Source organism: Typopeltis vanoorti, chromosome 20, assembly GCF_054136105.1.
Source record: "Typopeltis vanoorti isolate ZY-2024b chromosome 20, IOZ_Tvanoo_1.0, whole genome shotgun sequence".
Classification (NCBI taxonomy): domain Eukaryota; kingdom Metazoa; phylum Arthropoda; class Arachnida; order Uropygi; family Thelyphonidae; genus Typopeltis; species Typopeltis vanoorti.
Window position 1 is genome coordinate 4871108 of NC_143568.1, and position 16951 is coordinate 4888058.

Here is a 16951-nt window from a genome sequence, read left to right on the forward strand (position 1 = left end):
TTTCAGTCTTTTCCTACAAAATGAGGCCAAGAGAATAAGACTGTTCTTGATTTACATAGTTCTACTGCAAATTCTAATTGTTCAACTTTTTTATATGTACTAAGTAATCCAAATTTTGATCATTCATACAGTGTTTCAACAAAATATAAATTGTTTATAATCTGTTTTGTCATACTTGTAATGTCTTTCAATGAAAATAAATTTCTTAGTCTAAGTCATTTCCATAAAAATATCTCTGCAGTCTGTTGGCATTATGCATGATGTCCTCAGATGAGGACATCATGCATAATGATGCCCAAACAGAAGATCTCAATACGAGAAGACTTTATAAATGTTTAATGTAGTTCCGTTTATATTTTGTTTTACATTTTATTTATATTTTTTTAAATTTTTTTAAATTTTTTTAAATTTTTTTCCACAAGAGGTCAGGCTAGGTTAAATAATTAAAAATTTGGATAAAGGATTAAACAAGAATATAATTCTTGTTTCAGGTTTGGAACCAAAGATGAACAAAAATGATGGATTAATCATTCCAAGAACATGAAGAATCCATCTGTAATCTATATAGCAACAAGAACAAGCCCAAACAGAAGATCTCAATACGAGAAGACTTTATAAATGTTTAATGTAGTTCCGTTTATATTTTGTTTTACATTTTATTTATATTTTTTTAAATTTTTTTCCACAAGAGGTCAGGCTAGGTTAAATAATTAACAAGCATTTAGATTCATCTTTTGCATAGTGCAATCATGTAGCTTGTATCTTATATGTATTTTTCCTGATGATGACCTCAATACAGAAATTGAAACGTGTCTCCATAAATTCTTCACTATGAATGTAACAGAGTTCAGTGGTAAATTTTTGAGGTCTGGGTTAAAACTGAAATTTCCAGGAGAAAAACCCTACTTGCCTGTGCCAAAGGTTAACTAACTCAGGAAATCTAAAAAAGTTCTTCTAGTCATTGACAAGAATCAAGTCTATAAAGGTCTTACTTCGGGCAGCCTAATGCTATGGAAGCAAATGTCATTTTCACAGGGCTACACAGGCACCGTTGCTTAAGAAAATTTCATTGAAGTACAAAATGTGAATAGAAAATACCACATGCTATAAACTTAAGTGAGAAATACCTGTATTGGAGAAGGTCTTTCAAAACCCTGCCTTTTAATTTCTTCCAGTATTTCAGCTGCAAATAATACATAAAAGCTTAATCACAATGGGTAGCAGTTATATCTATTAAGGATAGTTTTAGCAGGAGTACAGTTTAAAATGCTCAGTTATATTTTATGCTACTCTAATTAGAATAGTTTAATGTGAATTCTATGCACAAAAGGGTATACCTAAAGAATATATCACTACAGTGAATAGATTAAAAGTTAAATGATCTGAGAAACCCTGCTCAGCTCTAGTAACCTAACATAATACTCTATCAACACATTCTGGGTCTCCTGTTGTGTGACCAGCATCCTAATCAGTGGCACATCCGGGAAGGTTGGGGGGCATGTCCCCCCAAATGAAAAAGAAAAAAATACTAGAAAAATTTCCAAAAATCTTTTCCTAATTAAAATTCATTTTTTTATTTATGTTGTGTCATGTCTTCTATTTCTGTACTACTTATGAATTAGCGGTCACACAAGATGGGAATATCCTATAGCTCTCAGTAATCACAGCCGCTGAACGCAAGGCGAATGAGGTAGTACTCGGGTGGACCAAGTGCTATTTCGTTTGCAAGAGCCACGCCAGAGGAAATCACGGGTATCGTGTATTGGCGATCAATGTAGATGCTCAGTCATAGGTCGTATGCAATGTGTAGAGTGTGCCACTGATTCTAATTAATCAGGTTGATGGTCACACACACACTAGGTGATCAAAAAATATGTACCACTCAATTCACATCAGAAATTATTGAAACATGATATTAGCTAAAAACGGATTTGTCACCAAAGGCTGTGGATCTGAATCCAATTGTAGCATGAAAGTTTATGAAAGGTGTTTAAGGTGGTACATGATTTTTAATACTTGCAATTCTACAAATCCTTCTTGCCATAGTAACATAAAAAAGTTGCTTTCCATATCAGAGCTCCAGGTTTATCTAATCCTCCTACTCACGTTATTAATATATTATACAATTACAGTATTTTCATGGGCAGAACTGCCATTATAAAAAAATTACAAATCAGTAGACAACTAAAAACTTAGCCAATGAAATAGCATTGGATGAAATCCAAAGCACTACTGATGGTACTATGTAAACAAAAATTAGACTGATACATTTTCTTTAAACAGAGACTACCCCCCCCCACCTCCTTCCATGTTTTCATTGCTGAACCAAAATGAATGATCCAAAGTCAACTAATGAAGCTTAAACAGCACACAAAACATCAAGAGGGAGTTAACATATCAAACTTCACCACATCCTTGACTGTCAATGTTTCTTTAGATATCATTTAGATTTGAAGAGTTTGCCAAATGTTTTACGGATGTGCCGAAATGGGATTTGGGCAAAACACCAGATACTTGGTTTGATATTTGGCCAAAGAATACTGAATTAAATTTGTTAAAAAAGATACACATTAAGAATTATTGAAAAATTTCAGTGAGTATTTTTTTTTGTTCAAAACAATTGTTTATATTAATCTGCAATGTTTAAAATTTAATTAATGTTTTGACCAAATTGCAGAATAAAGAAAGATTAAAAAACATACATAATAAATCTTCACCTAATCATATGACCACATGAAAATAAATAAAATAAAGTTAAAGAAGCAGTCCTGGAAAAGAAGAAAGCATACCAAACATTCCTAGCAAATAAGTCGGCAGATGCCCTAAAAGAATACCAAGAAAATTTAACACAGCTATGTGTAAAAGTTGATAAACAAAAGACATATTTTGGGAAGAATATAGAAAATAAATATCAAGGTGTCAAAATGTTTTGGAGTCTATTGAAGAAGCTTAGAAATGGAGGAAAAATTACTGTAAAAGGAATCTAAGATGATAAAGGTAACATGAAAACTGAAGATAAGGATATTCTAGATGTCTGGAGTATTTACTTTAAAATGGCTAATAAACGAACCAAGCAGTGACAGAACAGTAGTAGAAAATTTTCAGAAAGAATGTAAAGAGGAGTATACATTAATACTTGAAGTGGAAAAAAGCTGTCAAAAACCTGAAATATGGAAAGGCAGCTGGAGTAGATGATATTCAACCAGAAATGATTATGTATGGAGGTATAATGGTTTTGCAGTAGCTACACTGCATAATTCAGAGGGCCTGGTCAAAATGGCAAATTCCAGATGATTGGAGTAGAGCTCTCATAGTACCATCTATAAAAAACGAGAATAAAACTGAATGTGAGAATTACAGAGGAATTTTCTACTAAGAGTTCCAGGTGAGATTTATGCAAGCATACTTGAAAAAAGTTGAGAAAGATTCTGGAAGAGAAACTTGAAGAACAAGCTGGGTTCAGACCAAATAGAGGTTGTTAAGATCAGATTTTCACTTTAAGACAAATAGTTGAGAAATTGTGGGAATATGCCAAGGATCTGTACTTAAGTTTTACAGATCTGGAAAAAGCATACAACAAGATACCCAGAAAAAAGCTTTTGAAAACACTACAATTATATGGAGTGAATGGAACATTATACAGAGAAATGCATAATCTATATTTAAGTTGTAAATCAGCAGTTAGAATTTAAGGAAATACATGAAGATAGTTTTGTGTATAATCAGGAGTAAGACAAGGATGCAGTGGCAGCTCATGGTTTGAAATCGCGAGGGGGGGGGGGGGTGCTACAACTTTCAAAATATACATACACACTGTAAATACAGTATATACGTGTTTGGATAAAATATCAAAATTATGATAAAAAATTTTTAAAAAAATATTGTTTATTACCAATAAAATTACAGTTTGGTATAATTCAAAATTACTTAAAAATAAAATATATTCTTCGTTTTGTTTCATGAAAAAATATTGTTTATTATCGATAAAATTATACAGTTTAGTATAATTCAAAATTACTTTAAAATAAAATCCATTATCATAACCCCAATAATGTTGTAAAATAAAAACTATAACAAATGTTATGTCTTTAATTGTAATGTCCAAATATTTAAAGAGACAGAGTAAACATGATAAGCACTACGAACACTCTACTACTGGTGCAAACTGCATATAAACAACAGTGGAACTGCGTGACAGACAGTGCTGCATTACAATAATAGCTCGCATCTCACTGACGTGAATATGCTTGCGTGCAAAGCAATATGACACTGATAAACACAGTGCTGATAGCATCCTTCACCCTCCTAAGTGCTACAAGATGGATTTACATTATTTTTTATACAAAATAAGAATTGTATAGGATTGTTGATGATAAAATTAAATATTACAAGCAAATATAAATAAATGAATAAATATATTTATATATCGAGAAAAATTGGGGGTGCTGCAGTTCCACAGTGCACAAGCCACATCTGCAAGGATGCTCATTATCTCCACTCCTATTCATCATCTATATGGATCACATTATGAAAGAAAGCGTCATCGGGCCTGATATTAGAATTGAAGATGTCAAACTTAGTGCTTTATGCAATGTTGTACTCCTAAAAACATCTAGTGCAAGTGTCCAGAATTCACTAATTAAACTGAATAACAACTGAAACAAATTTGTCATGAAAATAAAAAAAAGATCTAGATCTGGTGTCAGACAAGGATGTACTTTAATCCTCTCTGTAATTCATTATATGGATCACATTATGAAGGAAAGTGGCATTAAACCTGATATCAAAATTGGAGATGTTAATCTCAGCTCTTTACTCTATGCAGATGATGTTATACTTCTAAATAAATTCAATAAAAGTCTGCACAATTCCCTGACTAAATTGAATAACTGTTGTAATAGGTTTGATATGGAAACCAGCAATAACAAAACAAAGACAATGAAAATAAGCAGAAGCACTGAAAATATCAACTGCATTGTGAATGGAGAACCTATAGAACAAGTAAAATATTTCAGCTACTTAGACATGATTTTTAATGAAGATGGTAAATTAAATAGGTAATAGACAATATTCAACATTTTCACACTTCCAATTTTTTGCTCACTAATTCTTTTACTCATGATAAAAGGCTGGGAAAATACTTTAAATTAAAAAATTATGGAAAACAGTTGCAAAGGAGGGACGAGAAATGATCATCAAAAGGTTCTGTAATTAGCAGATGAATTACATTTTGGCAGTAAATTTGGAAAACAGTGTACATGGAAATAGTGTAGAACGCCATTAAAATTCACTTTGTGAAATGTTTTAAATTGGTAACTAAATTATTTCATTTCAAGCGAAGGTGCTTCGGGTAATTTGTCTCGCCTTTTCTCCTCTGCTTGGGTTTGCCAAAAATGCCTGGACGACTGCCTTCTTTTTCTGCCACCTCCACCAACTCGAATTGCCGCCAACTGTCAACCAGGATTCCTCTCTGGCCTGGAAGCTTTTCTCTGGAGAGCGGAACATCTCCTTTCAGCACTCGAAGCCTTCTCTTAAGACTGGAAGCGGGAAGCTCCTCTCTGGCAACGTCTGGAAACAGGAAGCACCCCCCCCTCTCTCTCTCTCTCGCAACTTCTGGATCTGGAAAGCCCTATATGCTTGACTCTGTCCCCTTTTATTATGCTTTCTCTGAGACCTCGCATGAAGTTTGTAACCCCCGAAGAATTCGGCATGATTCTTTCATCTTAAATTTCAAGTTCGGCCCGCTCTTTGTTCTCTTCTGTGTCTTCTTTTAATTGTAAGTTGCTGACCATCTGAAAGTTGTTTGAACCTTTCTGACTGACTTCGGAGGTGTTTACGTGGAGAGCTTGTAAGCCTTTCTCATACACACAAAATTTAATAAACAACCTTTCTAATGCCGTCATGTAGATCTATTACATACAGCTCTGGCAAAAAACATTGCTTTTGTTTTTAACACTCTAACATATTCTTATTGAAGAAAAATATACATAAATTAACTGTGTATATAAACATATACAGTTAATTTTCAAAGGGCTATTTAAAAAAATATCTAATACAAAAGATACAGAGACAAACAAGGTTATTTTTTACAACATTCTTATGGGACTTGACCTAAGTAAAAAATCGATGTAATGTGCTTTGGAATATTTAAGCTACAATCGTGTTTTTACAATATTGATAAGAACAATAGTCTAAAAGTCCAGGCAGTCCAGCGTTTTCACTGGACTACCTGGACTTTTAGAGACTATTGCGACAAAATTTATTTAGACCATCTGTGACAAAATGAAACCAGTTTATTTATTTAAAAACACAAAAATACAAATTCATTAAGTATATCTTTGTAGAGTTCATAATTAAAAGGACTCTAATAATAATCATAATAGATTTCTACGGATGTGTCTCATCTTGTTTTGGTATTATCAAAATTATCAAATTATTCTGAAGCATTATGAATTTTGCTATTTTATTATTATGCTGCTAATATTTCTTCAAATGTGGCACTTTTTACAACAAAACTGGCTAAGTTATGTTGAATATATCTGTTTCGCAAATATACTCAAAATCCCTTTGACCTAATAAAAAGGCAGAATGCTATCTATCTGTTAAAATGCAATTACCCCCCCCACCACCACCGCTAATTGACCCTTTTTTTGCTGCACAATTTACTTATTTTATCTCTTCCCAAATAAAAACGAATTTCACATGTGCAAAAATAAATAACCAAAATGTTTGTTTGCATTGGAAATATGTCAAATATTTATATTTTTTAAATAACATTTATTGAAATAAATATGACATTTTGCTTTCTTTCCTTGCAAAATAAGATTATATGGGTTGCACATTTCAATTTTAGGAGCGATTTTTTTTATATTTTTTTTATGAATAAAAAATGGTGTTAAACTGCATTACATGGGGTTTCCGATTGAGAGTCTTTTTAATTTATATCCAATGGTATTTTATCAGAGATTCTACGCCTTTGTCTTTTGCTTAAAACTGCAACAGTACAATTACTTTGGAAAAATAACGAATTCAAACAAAAAGAAAGTGCCACATGTTATCTAGTAGTATTTGTGTGTGTGGTGATAATTTTGGGAGGGGGAAGTTAGCCATTAAAGGCGAATTAATTCTGCTATGAAAATTTTTGAATAAAATTTCACTTTGATGCATGCACCTACACGTTTCAAAAGATAAACTGTAGGGAAAATATCGTTACTTCAAAACTGCCGCATAATATCGAAATTAGCCGAAAATATGTACATAACAGTTGACTTCATAACTGCCGTTTATTTTAATTTGTAGTGAGTGATTAGGGGGGGAACCAAGAAAGTCTAAATGCAAAACCAACAGATTACGTTATAAAAGTTATGCATTACATGATACGATTCAAGATTTACGTATGATAACTAACCTTCGAACTAAGATTATTAATAAAATAGGAAACTTAATTTGGAACAGATAAAGACTGTATTCATTTTTAGATTCGGATTTTCATGAATCTATAAAATTGTTTGACAAAAATAATTATCTTCAATCAAGTTCTTGGAGAATTTTAAAATGTATTGGCGATTAAACTAATTAGCAAAAAAATTGATATTGACATTGATCTTCCAAATGATACAATATGAAGTGAAGAAAGTATGAAAAGATTTATTATTTTACGCTGGCATTAAAAACTATAATTATACAATAATAACAAGCAGCAAAATGAATATAATTCATAGGTATTTAGTCTGATATAACTTAGATTCCAGTTAAGAGCAAACGGCAAGCAACTGCTTGCCGTTTGCTCTTAAAGTACACAGAACGTACACCAGGCGGTGGCGTAGCTGGGGGGATGTGGTGGGAGTGGTCCACCCCGGGCAGCACTTTGAACCTTTTGAGCTTTTGCAGTTAATTCTAAAATACAGTCTCGAGAACTCAGTTCTAAATATTGTAATACTACTGCAAATTTTCCTCTACAATTGCTGTAAGTGTTGCTAGTTGTGAAAGGAGTTTTTCTAAATAAAATTTGATTAAGAATTACCTACATTACTATGAAATAGACTTCGCCAATGTCATCAACGATTTTGCTAACAGAAAAGCAAGAAAAATAAAATTTTAGAATGTTGAAAGCAAATTTTTACTTCAAAAATAAAGATAGTGTTTTAATTTATTTCCCTATACATCGTTTTGACTTTTTGTAGTATTCTTGGTGTGTATTGAGAGGGGCGGCAAACTCTGGGACCGCCCCGGGCGGCAACAGCTCTAGCTATGTCACTGATGCCAGGTAATGTAGTTAAGTGTTCTTTTCGGCGTGAAGGATTATCACACCTAATGGACATGACAGTCAAATTACACTTTTATCCATGTTCTTTTAGCAGTTGGACAGAATATTATCCAGGTTTCCTGGACGTGTATATACGTCCAGCAAAGAAATGGTACGCTTACATGAATTTTATGGAATACAGAGTTCCTGTTAGTTTTATATTCTAAGGAACGATGTATTTCAAATAGAAGCGGAAAGCCTCACAAATTTTTCAGCGGCCTCTAGTTTTTATATTATGAATTTAATATTTAAAAATAAGTATTTTATTTTGCAACTATAACTACACCATATTTTTATTGTTCTTTGTGAGGAGTAAGGTTTTAAAATGAGGCCACCCCCTAGAGAGTGAGGCCCCATCTTGCACCTCATGCGCCTAATGGTAAATGCGGCCCTGTATATGGAACTGAATCAGAAACAACATACAAGCATATAAAACAAAATCAGCATTCTTCAAAGTGTAATACAGAGATATCTACTTAGGATATCCTGGGCAAAGGAATGAAAGTCAGCCAAGTTATCCTAGTTCGCAGAGTAACTAACATCACTCTGCAATATTAAATCTACACAAATTACAAATTTTTCTCATGAGCGAATACCATTCTTATATTTCAAGTAGTGTCTAAGATATCTATAAAACTCCTCAACTCTCTACTGAACAATTAGGCTGATTAATGATTCATCTCTCAACAATTCACAACACTCACCCCTTCAAGTTTTTACTTTAGAAACGGTGAAAAAAAAAATTGATATTTCTGTTGTCCAAGAATTTAGTCAGTGCATAGCAGTCCATTATCATCTGTGGCTGAATTTTCTGACTCCCTTGTCATGTTTCACACTTACAGCTTTTAAGGACTGTGGCAACCGTTGTTCATTGCTTCTTAGATCACAGGATTATTGAAGGAACATTTTTCTTATAGTTGTTGATTTTTGCATCCACAAAAGTTGTGGTTTCCATATATGAAACTACAACCTTTTTTTTTTTGTGGAAGAAATTGATAGAAATCCAATTTCAACAGAGCATTTTCACTTTTGATGATATCATTTGGTGTTACAGAGGTAAGCACCTGTTATTTAGATTTAATGCTTTTTCCTGCTTACTTCACACACACAACCCACTATTTCCTCGGTCAACTCTGAGCTAGTATGAGGATGTATAGTCAAGGAATTCGGTCCACTGTTTATGAGGATGCTACCAGTCTTTTAAATTAAGATTGTAATGGTCAGGCCATATGGTCTGAAAGAGATCATAAAACTTCTGAACTGGATGAGCACCTGATCAAAGTCTAGGCCTTCTACCTGGGTATTGCAAATTTGAAGTAAATAGTGCAATTATAAATTCTAAGGGAAAGGAATAAATTATGAAGTGTAAGTTAAAAGAAGGAAAATAAGAAAGTATGAGAGGATATCAGCATTTTAAATCTAAATAACAGGTACTGCAAGCTTGGTTGGCTAAGTGCTGCTCTCCAACTAACATGACGCAGGCTCGAATCCCATCGTGGGCATGGATGTCTGCAAATGTCTTCAGGTGGGAGATGAATTTCATCATCTGGTGTGAGACCACCTCCCTGCTTATTGGAGGCCTGAAGTGGTTTGAAAGAGTTCTGTGTTTGATCTCTAGAATGGGGTTTCTAGACTATGTAAAAAAAAAAAATTAAATAAAATAAATAATTAAAAAAAATAAAAAAATGGGGAAAAAAAATCCTTAGCCCACCCACAGTACAAATATACTATAGGTTTACTAATAACATTTCGTGGGTGGGAACCACATTAAAAACTTATCTCTATAATAACAGATGATATCTACTGAAAGTGAAATTCAATCAATTTCTCCTACAAAAAAAATGTCCACATGAGAAATTCATGATACCATGATTAATTGACCACTGACATTTATGCCTTTAGGGGTGAAGCAAGATGCTTTTTCACATTACCTGCTATCTCTTGTGGTTACAGTGAGGGTAAAATTTATGAGCAGTGTGCTTGCCCTGAATGGGCATGGAAATTATGCATCGCTATAGGAGGTTAATATAGCTTTTAGACTTCTATGTTTGAATATGTCCGTTGCCTCGTATGCTGCAGCTTGCTGAATCAAATCGTTGGGGTGTATGGACATCTTTAGGAAGAACTTAGATGCTAAGGATTGTAGGAAAGAGAAAATATAGGGAACATTTGTATCTCTATGAAGTTGATTGTTTCTAACATACCATGGGGCGTTCAGAATCATTCTCAAGCACTTGTTCTGTACTCTTCGTATTTTGATAATGTTAGTATTAGAGGTGTGGCTCCAGGCTGGAGACATATGTGATTATAGGACGAATCGTCATCTGGTATAGCTGCAATTTGGTTCTGTTGCTGAGCTTGCTATTTCTATTAATTAGCAGATAGATCTGAGCAATGGCTTTAGATGCCTTTGCACACGTAGACTCGATGTGTTGGTTGAAAGATAGCTTTTTGTTGAGAATTACACCCAGGTATTTTGTTTCTGTCTTCCAGGGAATTTTAGTATTGAATAGCAACATCTCCTGCAGGAGATATTGGACTTTTCGAGAAAAGAATGGCTGAGCTTTTTTGGGGGTTGACTTCCAATCTCCATTTGGAGAACCAACCCTCCAGCTTTAGAAGGTTTTCTTGAAGCTTTCTGGTAATGAAATGGGATCGGAGAGAGAGATCTGGTTAGTATTGCTGTATCATCCGCATACAGGGCCAAAATGGAAGACATCGGATTGTGCGGTATGTCCGACATGTGGCATCAGTAAGGATCCCTGCGGCACTCTAGCAAAGATATGGTGCTGGGATGAGGAAAATTGTTGATTTTGACTTGTATTGATCTATTCTGAAGATATGAATGGATTAGATGAACCATTTTTAGTGAGATAAGTTTGTGTAGGAGTCCGAAATGCCAGATTTTGTCAAATGCTTTGGATAGATCTAGGAAAACAGCTCCTGTGCACTGGCGCCAGTTGTAGCTGGTGGTGATGTATTCGACAATTCTGTGGATTTGCTGAGTAGTACTATGGTGTTGCCGAAAACCAAACTGTTCTTTAGGGAGGATGTTTAGGTCATTTACTGAGGTTTGGAGTCGTGAGAGGATGACCTTCTCCGCAACCTTACCCAGATTGGAGATGAGACTGATTGGACGATAATTTTGCAGTAGTGTGGGTCCTTGCCTGGCTTAGGTATAGGGATTACATCAGCCAGTTTCCAGGTGGAAGGAAAATAATGAAATCTTAAGATTGCATTTATTATAATAGTCAGGTGCACTACAGCTTTTCGAGGCAACAGCTTGATCACCCTGTTTGAGATGCCGTCTAGTCCAGGAGCTTTATTGTTCTTTAGTTTTTTAATAATATCATATAATTCAACAGGTGATGTGGGCACAATATGGTCAGCACTGGTATCTGGGAGCTTTAATATGTGTCTGACCTGTCTGGATTTTGTATAAGTGATTGAAATCTAAGTTGTTATAAGAAGGTTTGCACTGCTCCTCTAGATTCTTTACTATGGCTTCTGCCTTATCGACATCTGTGTGAACTAGGCCCTGGTTAGAGATTATGGGGAGGGATCTGTTTTTATTTCTGATGTTTCTCAGTCACTCCCAGATAGAGTGATCAATGGGTGAGATAGAGGCTAACTTTTCATCCCAAACTTGGTTTCTATGATGTTGAATTTTTTCTTGACAATTATTCATAAGACTATTTACACTTTTTTTTATATAATCTTTGTCAAGTAGCTTTATTTTATACTCCTACATGTTTCGCCAATTTTTCTATTGGCATCCTCAGGGAATACAAACTAGTAAGCTAAAATGAAGGTTACAGACTAAGTTATAACTGATGGTTCTAATTCACACAAAAAATTGGTATTGTGCGTGTCTCGTTAACATGATTTATTCGTTATGGCTCATGATGTAATTGTTATGAAAGTTCATTTCTTTGATGTTTAATGATCTGATAAGTTTTCCAAATTTCTGGTAAAATTAGACTTTGATTCTTGTTTAGGTTTTCAGTTTTACGGGCGACTGTAGCTGCTTCTTTAAAGGTTCTTGAATGGTAGTTATCTTCTATGTAAGGCATAAGGCTCTTATCCCACTCAATGTGATGGTTAGTAGAGGCAAAGTGGCATGAAAGGCCTGAAATGTCTTGTCTGTTATTTCTGACATATCCTATGTGTTCTTTCTTTCTCGTTTCAAAGCTTCTAGAGGTCTGACCTACGTAACTAATACCACACGAGCAAGGTATATTATATACTCCAGAGTACTTGTAGAATGGGTGAGGATCTTTTGGCGATCTTAAAAATTTCCAAATAATGTTGATTGGTTTGAATGCCACTCTGATCTTATGTGGTTTTAAAAGGTTAGCTAATTTTTTGGAAAGGTTGCTGACAAAAGGAATCTTAATTGTACTGATGTATTGGAAGAGCCTTATGCCATACATAGAAGATAACTACCATTCAAGAACTTTTAAAGAAGCAGCTACAGTCGCCCGTAAAACTGAAAACCTAAACAAGAATCAAGGTCTAATTTTATCAGAAATTTGGAAAACTTTGATCAGATCATTAAATATCAAAGAAATGAACTTTCATAACAATTACGTCATGAGCCATAACGAATAAATCACGTTAACGAGACACGCACATTGTCACGCACAATACCAATTTTTTGTATGAATTAGAACCATCAGTTATAACTTAGTCTGTAACCTTCATTTTAGCTTACTAGTTTGTATTCCCTGAGGATGCCAATAGAAAAATTGGCAAAACATGTAGGAGGATAAAATAAAGCTACTTGACAAAGATTATATAAAAAAAAGTGTAATAGTCTTGGTTTCTATGAGTTTTAAGTGCATCTCTCACTGCCCCGTTCAATCTATTAAGAACTGTTTTGTCCTGAGGAGCGCAAGTGTTACAAAATCTCTTCCTAGCTCTGTTGTTCTCTCTGATCAGGTCCATAATATCCTCAGGCAAACGACCAGGCTTGGGAACAGGTTTATAGAAGGTTGCAACCGTTATAGCGGACTTAATCTGTTGGGTGAGGCATCACTGCAGATTCCACATCATCTTCTGTGCATATATGAGGGACAGGTCCAATTTGATCCCTAAGTGCTTTAGACAATCTGTCCCACGATATGCATGAGTGAGAGGGAGGAGACAGGTATTCTTGTTCTCCCAGTTGTAGTAGAATTGGGTTGTGATCTGATGACAGCTCGTTTAGTGATTTAAGGCTGTACTGAAGTTTAATGTCTTGCAGGATAGCTTTATCCAGGATGTCAGCAGTGCCAAACGTACTGAGAGGAGTTGGTTCGGTAGGTCCAGCCACAACAGCATAGTTTGATCCTATGTAGTTGGAAAGGATGCGGCCATTTTTGTTGGTAGATTTACTGTTCCAGACAGGATGTTTTGCATTGAAGTCTCCAGCGATGATGACCGGTCCTTTTACTCCAAGGATGGCATTCAGATCTGAGGTCAACAATGTCTTTAATGGAGGGTTGTAAGCAGAAAAATTTAGGTTTCCAATTGAGTTTGTGAGGACATTAATGCCTGTGATTTCAAGGTTGGTGGTTGGTTATTGAATGATGGTTGATATAGTTTTTGATAAGGGTGGCTGTACCTCCACCTCTATACCCAAGTCTGTCGTTTCTGTAAATCTGATACCCTCTGATTTTTAGGTTGTCAGCAGGCCTCAGGTGAGTTTTATTGATTAGAAATATATCTGGGTTATATCTATTATTGAATTCCTGGATTTCCAATACTTTGTTTTTGATACCATTGGCATTCCGAGCGATAATCCTAAGTGAATCTGGGGTGATTTTTTTCCTATGCATCAGAGAGTGCAGATAATATGGATTGGGTTTGTCGTAAGAATTTTTTTTGTAATACATAGTGATGGATTTGAGTTGCTGAAATCCTGCAGGATATTTGCAAGAGAAGAGGTGATAATAGCTGATAGATTTAAATGTGGATTAGCCAGGTTCTGGTTTTGTAGTATCCGTTTGGAATGGGCCACATCAGCATATGTTCTCGCTTGATGTTGAAGAATCATTTTCTTAAAGGGCTCAAGTTAATGGTGGGCAAGCACCTGTTGTCATGTTCTCACTCTTGGAGGACTGAGGAACTAGAACTTCAGGAACTCCCACACTAGATGACGAGGTAGGTTGATTATTTGAATCGTTCCATCTGTTTTTGGGGTGATGTATACACCCTCTATAATTAGCAGGGTGAGAACCGCTACAATTAGAGCACTTAGCCAGGGTGGATTTTGGCTTGGTGCAAGTGTTTGTGAGGTGTTTCTCGCCACATTTTAAGCATCTGTACTGGGCTTTGCATAGCTTCTGGGTATGGCCAAATTTTTGGCATCTGTGGCACTGTCCAGAAGATGCTCTCTTCCTCATAGTTCTGGGTTGATTTTAAGTCCACAGATTAATTTTAGATTGTACGTCTTTGTAAATATTATGAATCTCTACTAAGACTAGAGGCATAGGTGTCTTATTTGATCTGAACATTCAATGACCTTTATGGGAGGTAGATCCTGTAAGTTGAGGTCAGTGACAATTTCATCCGTGTCAATATCCTCGGAGAGTCCTCATAGGACCACTTTCAGATTTCTTTTGGAGGCAAGAGAAAATGTGTGATATTGTGTTCCTCTTGTGTCCAGCTCCTCTGTAAGATTTCTATAATCAGCCACCGTGGCAGGCTGAATTTTTATGCCTTCATCGACATTTTTAGCCGATCTATAACTTATTTGTAAGTTAGCCATGGTGGTTCTTAGTGTTGTCTATCTCTGCTTTTCCCTTAGGATAATCGGTGGCACCTTTTCATTGGGAAGGGCAGAGGGGTCTGAAATGGAAGAATCTTCATCATACCAACATCATTTGTTGGATCAGGAGCGAGAGTTTTTCACTTCTAATGAGCGTGGATCTCTCCCTGATCAGAAGGATTAGAGGCAGAGACAACTAGATTGAGTTTTTCCTCCATTTGAGGAGAGTCTTCATTGTCCTCATCATCAACCTCGGGTGAAGAATATAAGTTTAAGTAGCGGGCCATTCTCATTCAAATTTTTTGAGAAGCTTTTTAACAAAAGTGAGTGCCGGCCCTTTGTCGAGTGACTCGATAACGATGTCAGGGTTGATCGTGCTAGTAGGCCATTTCAGCTTGAACTTCTTTTGAAGTTTATTAATGAGTATAAGAGCCGGCTCTTTATCGAGCAAATCAGGGACAGCATCCGGGTCAGGTACACTCATATCGATTTAATTGCGTGTGAGCGCAGGTAGAAATCCCGCAGGTCTAGAAACCTGCCAACAGAAATTCTGCAGAAAATCCAGCAGCCGCAAAGGACTGCTAGCAATACCAAGCGTTGGTTAAATATGCAAAGCAAAAGCAATTAAATTGCATCAAAAATCAAAGTCTTACCTTGTACTCCACTATCAGAACCAATATATGAAGTACTTTCCGATATCATGGTATCCTCAGACTAAACCATGCGTGACTCCATTCAAAACTCTTCAGAATTCCAACACTGATATCATGGTTAAATCAAAGCAGAAGCCATATATATTCCATATTTAAGTAGCAAAATGGTTTCTTACCATATTATTAAAACACTGGATAAGAGTTGTAGAAAGTATTTTCACATGGTTAGAAAGTATATTTATTATTCATTTTAAAAATTTTATGGAATTTACAACCGTGTTAAAAAAAACTTTTTATTATCCCAACGTTTCGATCTTCACATCAAGTTCATCTGGAGCGTACAGAACAAGCTGAGTTACATCATTAACTGTAAGCTAGAGAAACAATGATTTGATCACATGTTATTCTACTGGCGTGACCCTGGTGGAGGAAAAAAAAAATTTAAAAAAATAAAAAATAAAATAAAATAAATTTTTACATCAAGCTAAATTCTATTTTTACAACGACAGGAATAAACATTCTTTTAGATGGTTTTCTTTCAGAAACAATTGGTGTCCTATTTTTAGTATTACAATTCTTATTTTGATTTACAATACTGGATTTTCAACAGTCCTGTTTATAGCTGTTCTTGGTGAGGAAGGTCGAATATATACCTTCCATATGTTTGGGATTTTTAAACCATCATTGTTGTTGTTCAGATTGGGGTGGTTGCTGATAATCTCGCAGGCTTCCTTGAATTTCCTTTCATACCATGTTCTAGTGTGATGTAGACAGCTGGTGGTTTTCCAGTCAATTCTGTGTAAGGTATGTATTTAAGGGCATGATCAGAAAGGCCAGCTTCACCATATTATTATATTTAATGTGTCGTTTATGTTCTTTTTGTCTAATAGGAATAGTGCGTCCTGTTTCTCCTATATATGGTATGTTGAAAGTACAATAAATCCGGTATACTCCAGGGTGAGCTAGTGGAGGGAGTGGGTCTTTGGATGAGTTGAGTAAGCTTTTTAGTTTTGCAGGAGGTTTAAAGATGGCTTTGAGGTTGTACTTTGTAGTACTCTGTTTATTTTGTCTGATATTCCTTTAATGTAGGGAATGGTTATAGTTTTACTGTAGTCTGGCTTGTCTTTGTTTTTTATTGTGGTTTTGTAGAGAATTTTGTTTATAGTATTTTGGCTATATTCCATTTTTTTGTAAGTTATTACTGATAATTTTAAATTCGTCTTTCAGTGTCTGTTCACTGGA

The 16951-nt window shown here is 35.1% G+C and overlaps 1 protein-coding gene across 1 annotated transcript in view; it reads right to left on the reverse strand.

Moving 5' to 3' along the window:
* Positions 1-16951, reverse strand: part of LOC150095203 (putative ATP-dependent RNA helicase DDX43) — a 282514-nt gene that overhangs the window by 148094 nt on the left and 117469 nt on the right. Inside the window, exon 8 of the mRNA XM_090409697.1 lies at positions 1128-1183. Within this exon, the coding sequence (XP_090265823.1) occupies positions 1128-1183 (56 nt within the window). The remainder of the gene's footprint in view (positions 1-1127; positions 1184-16951) is intronic.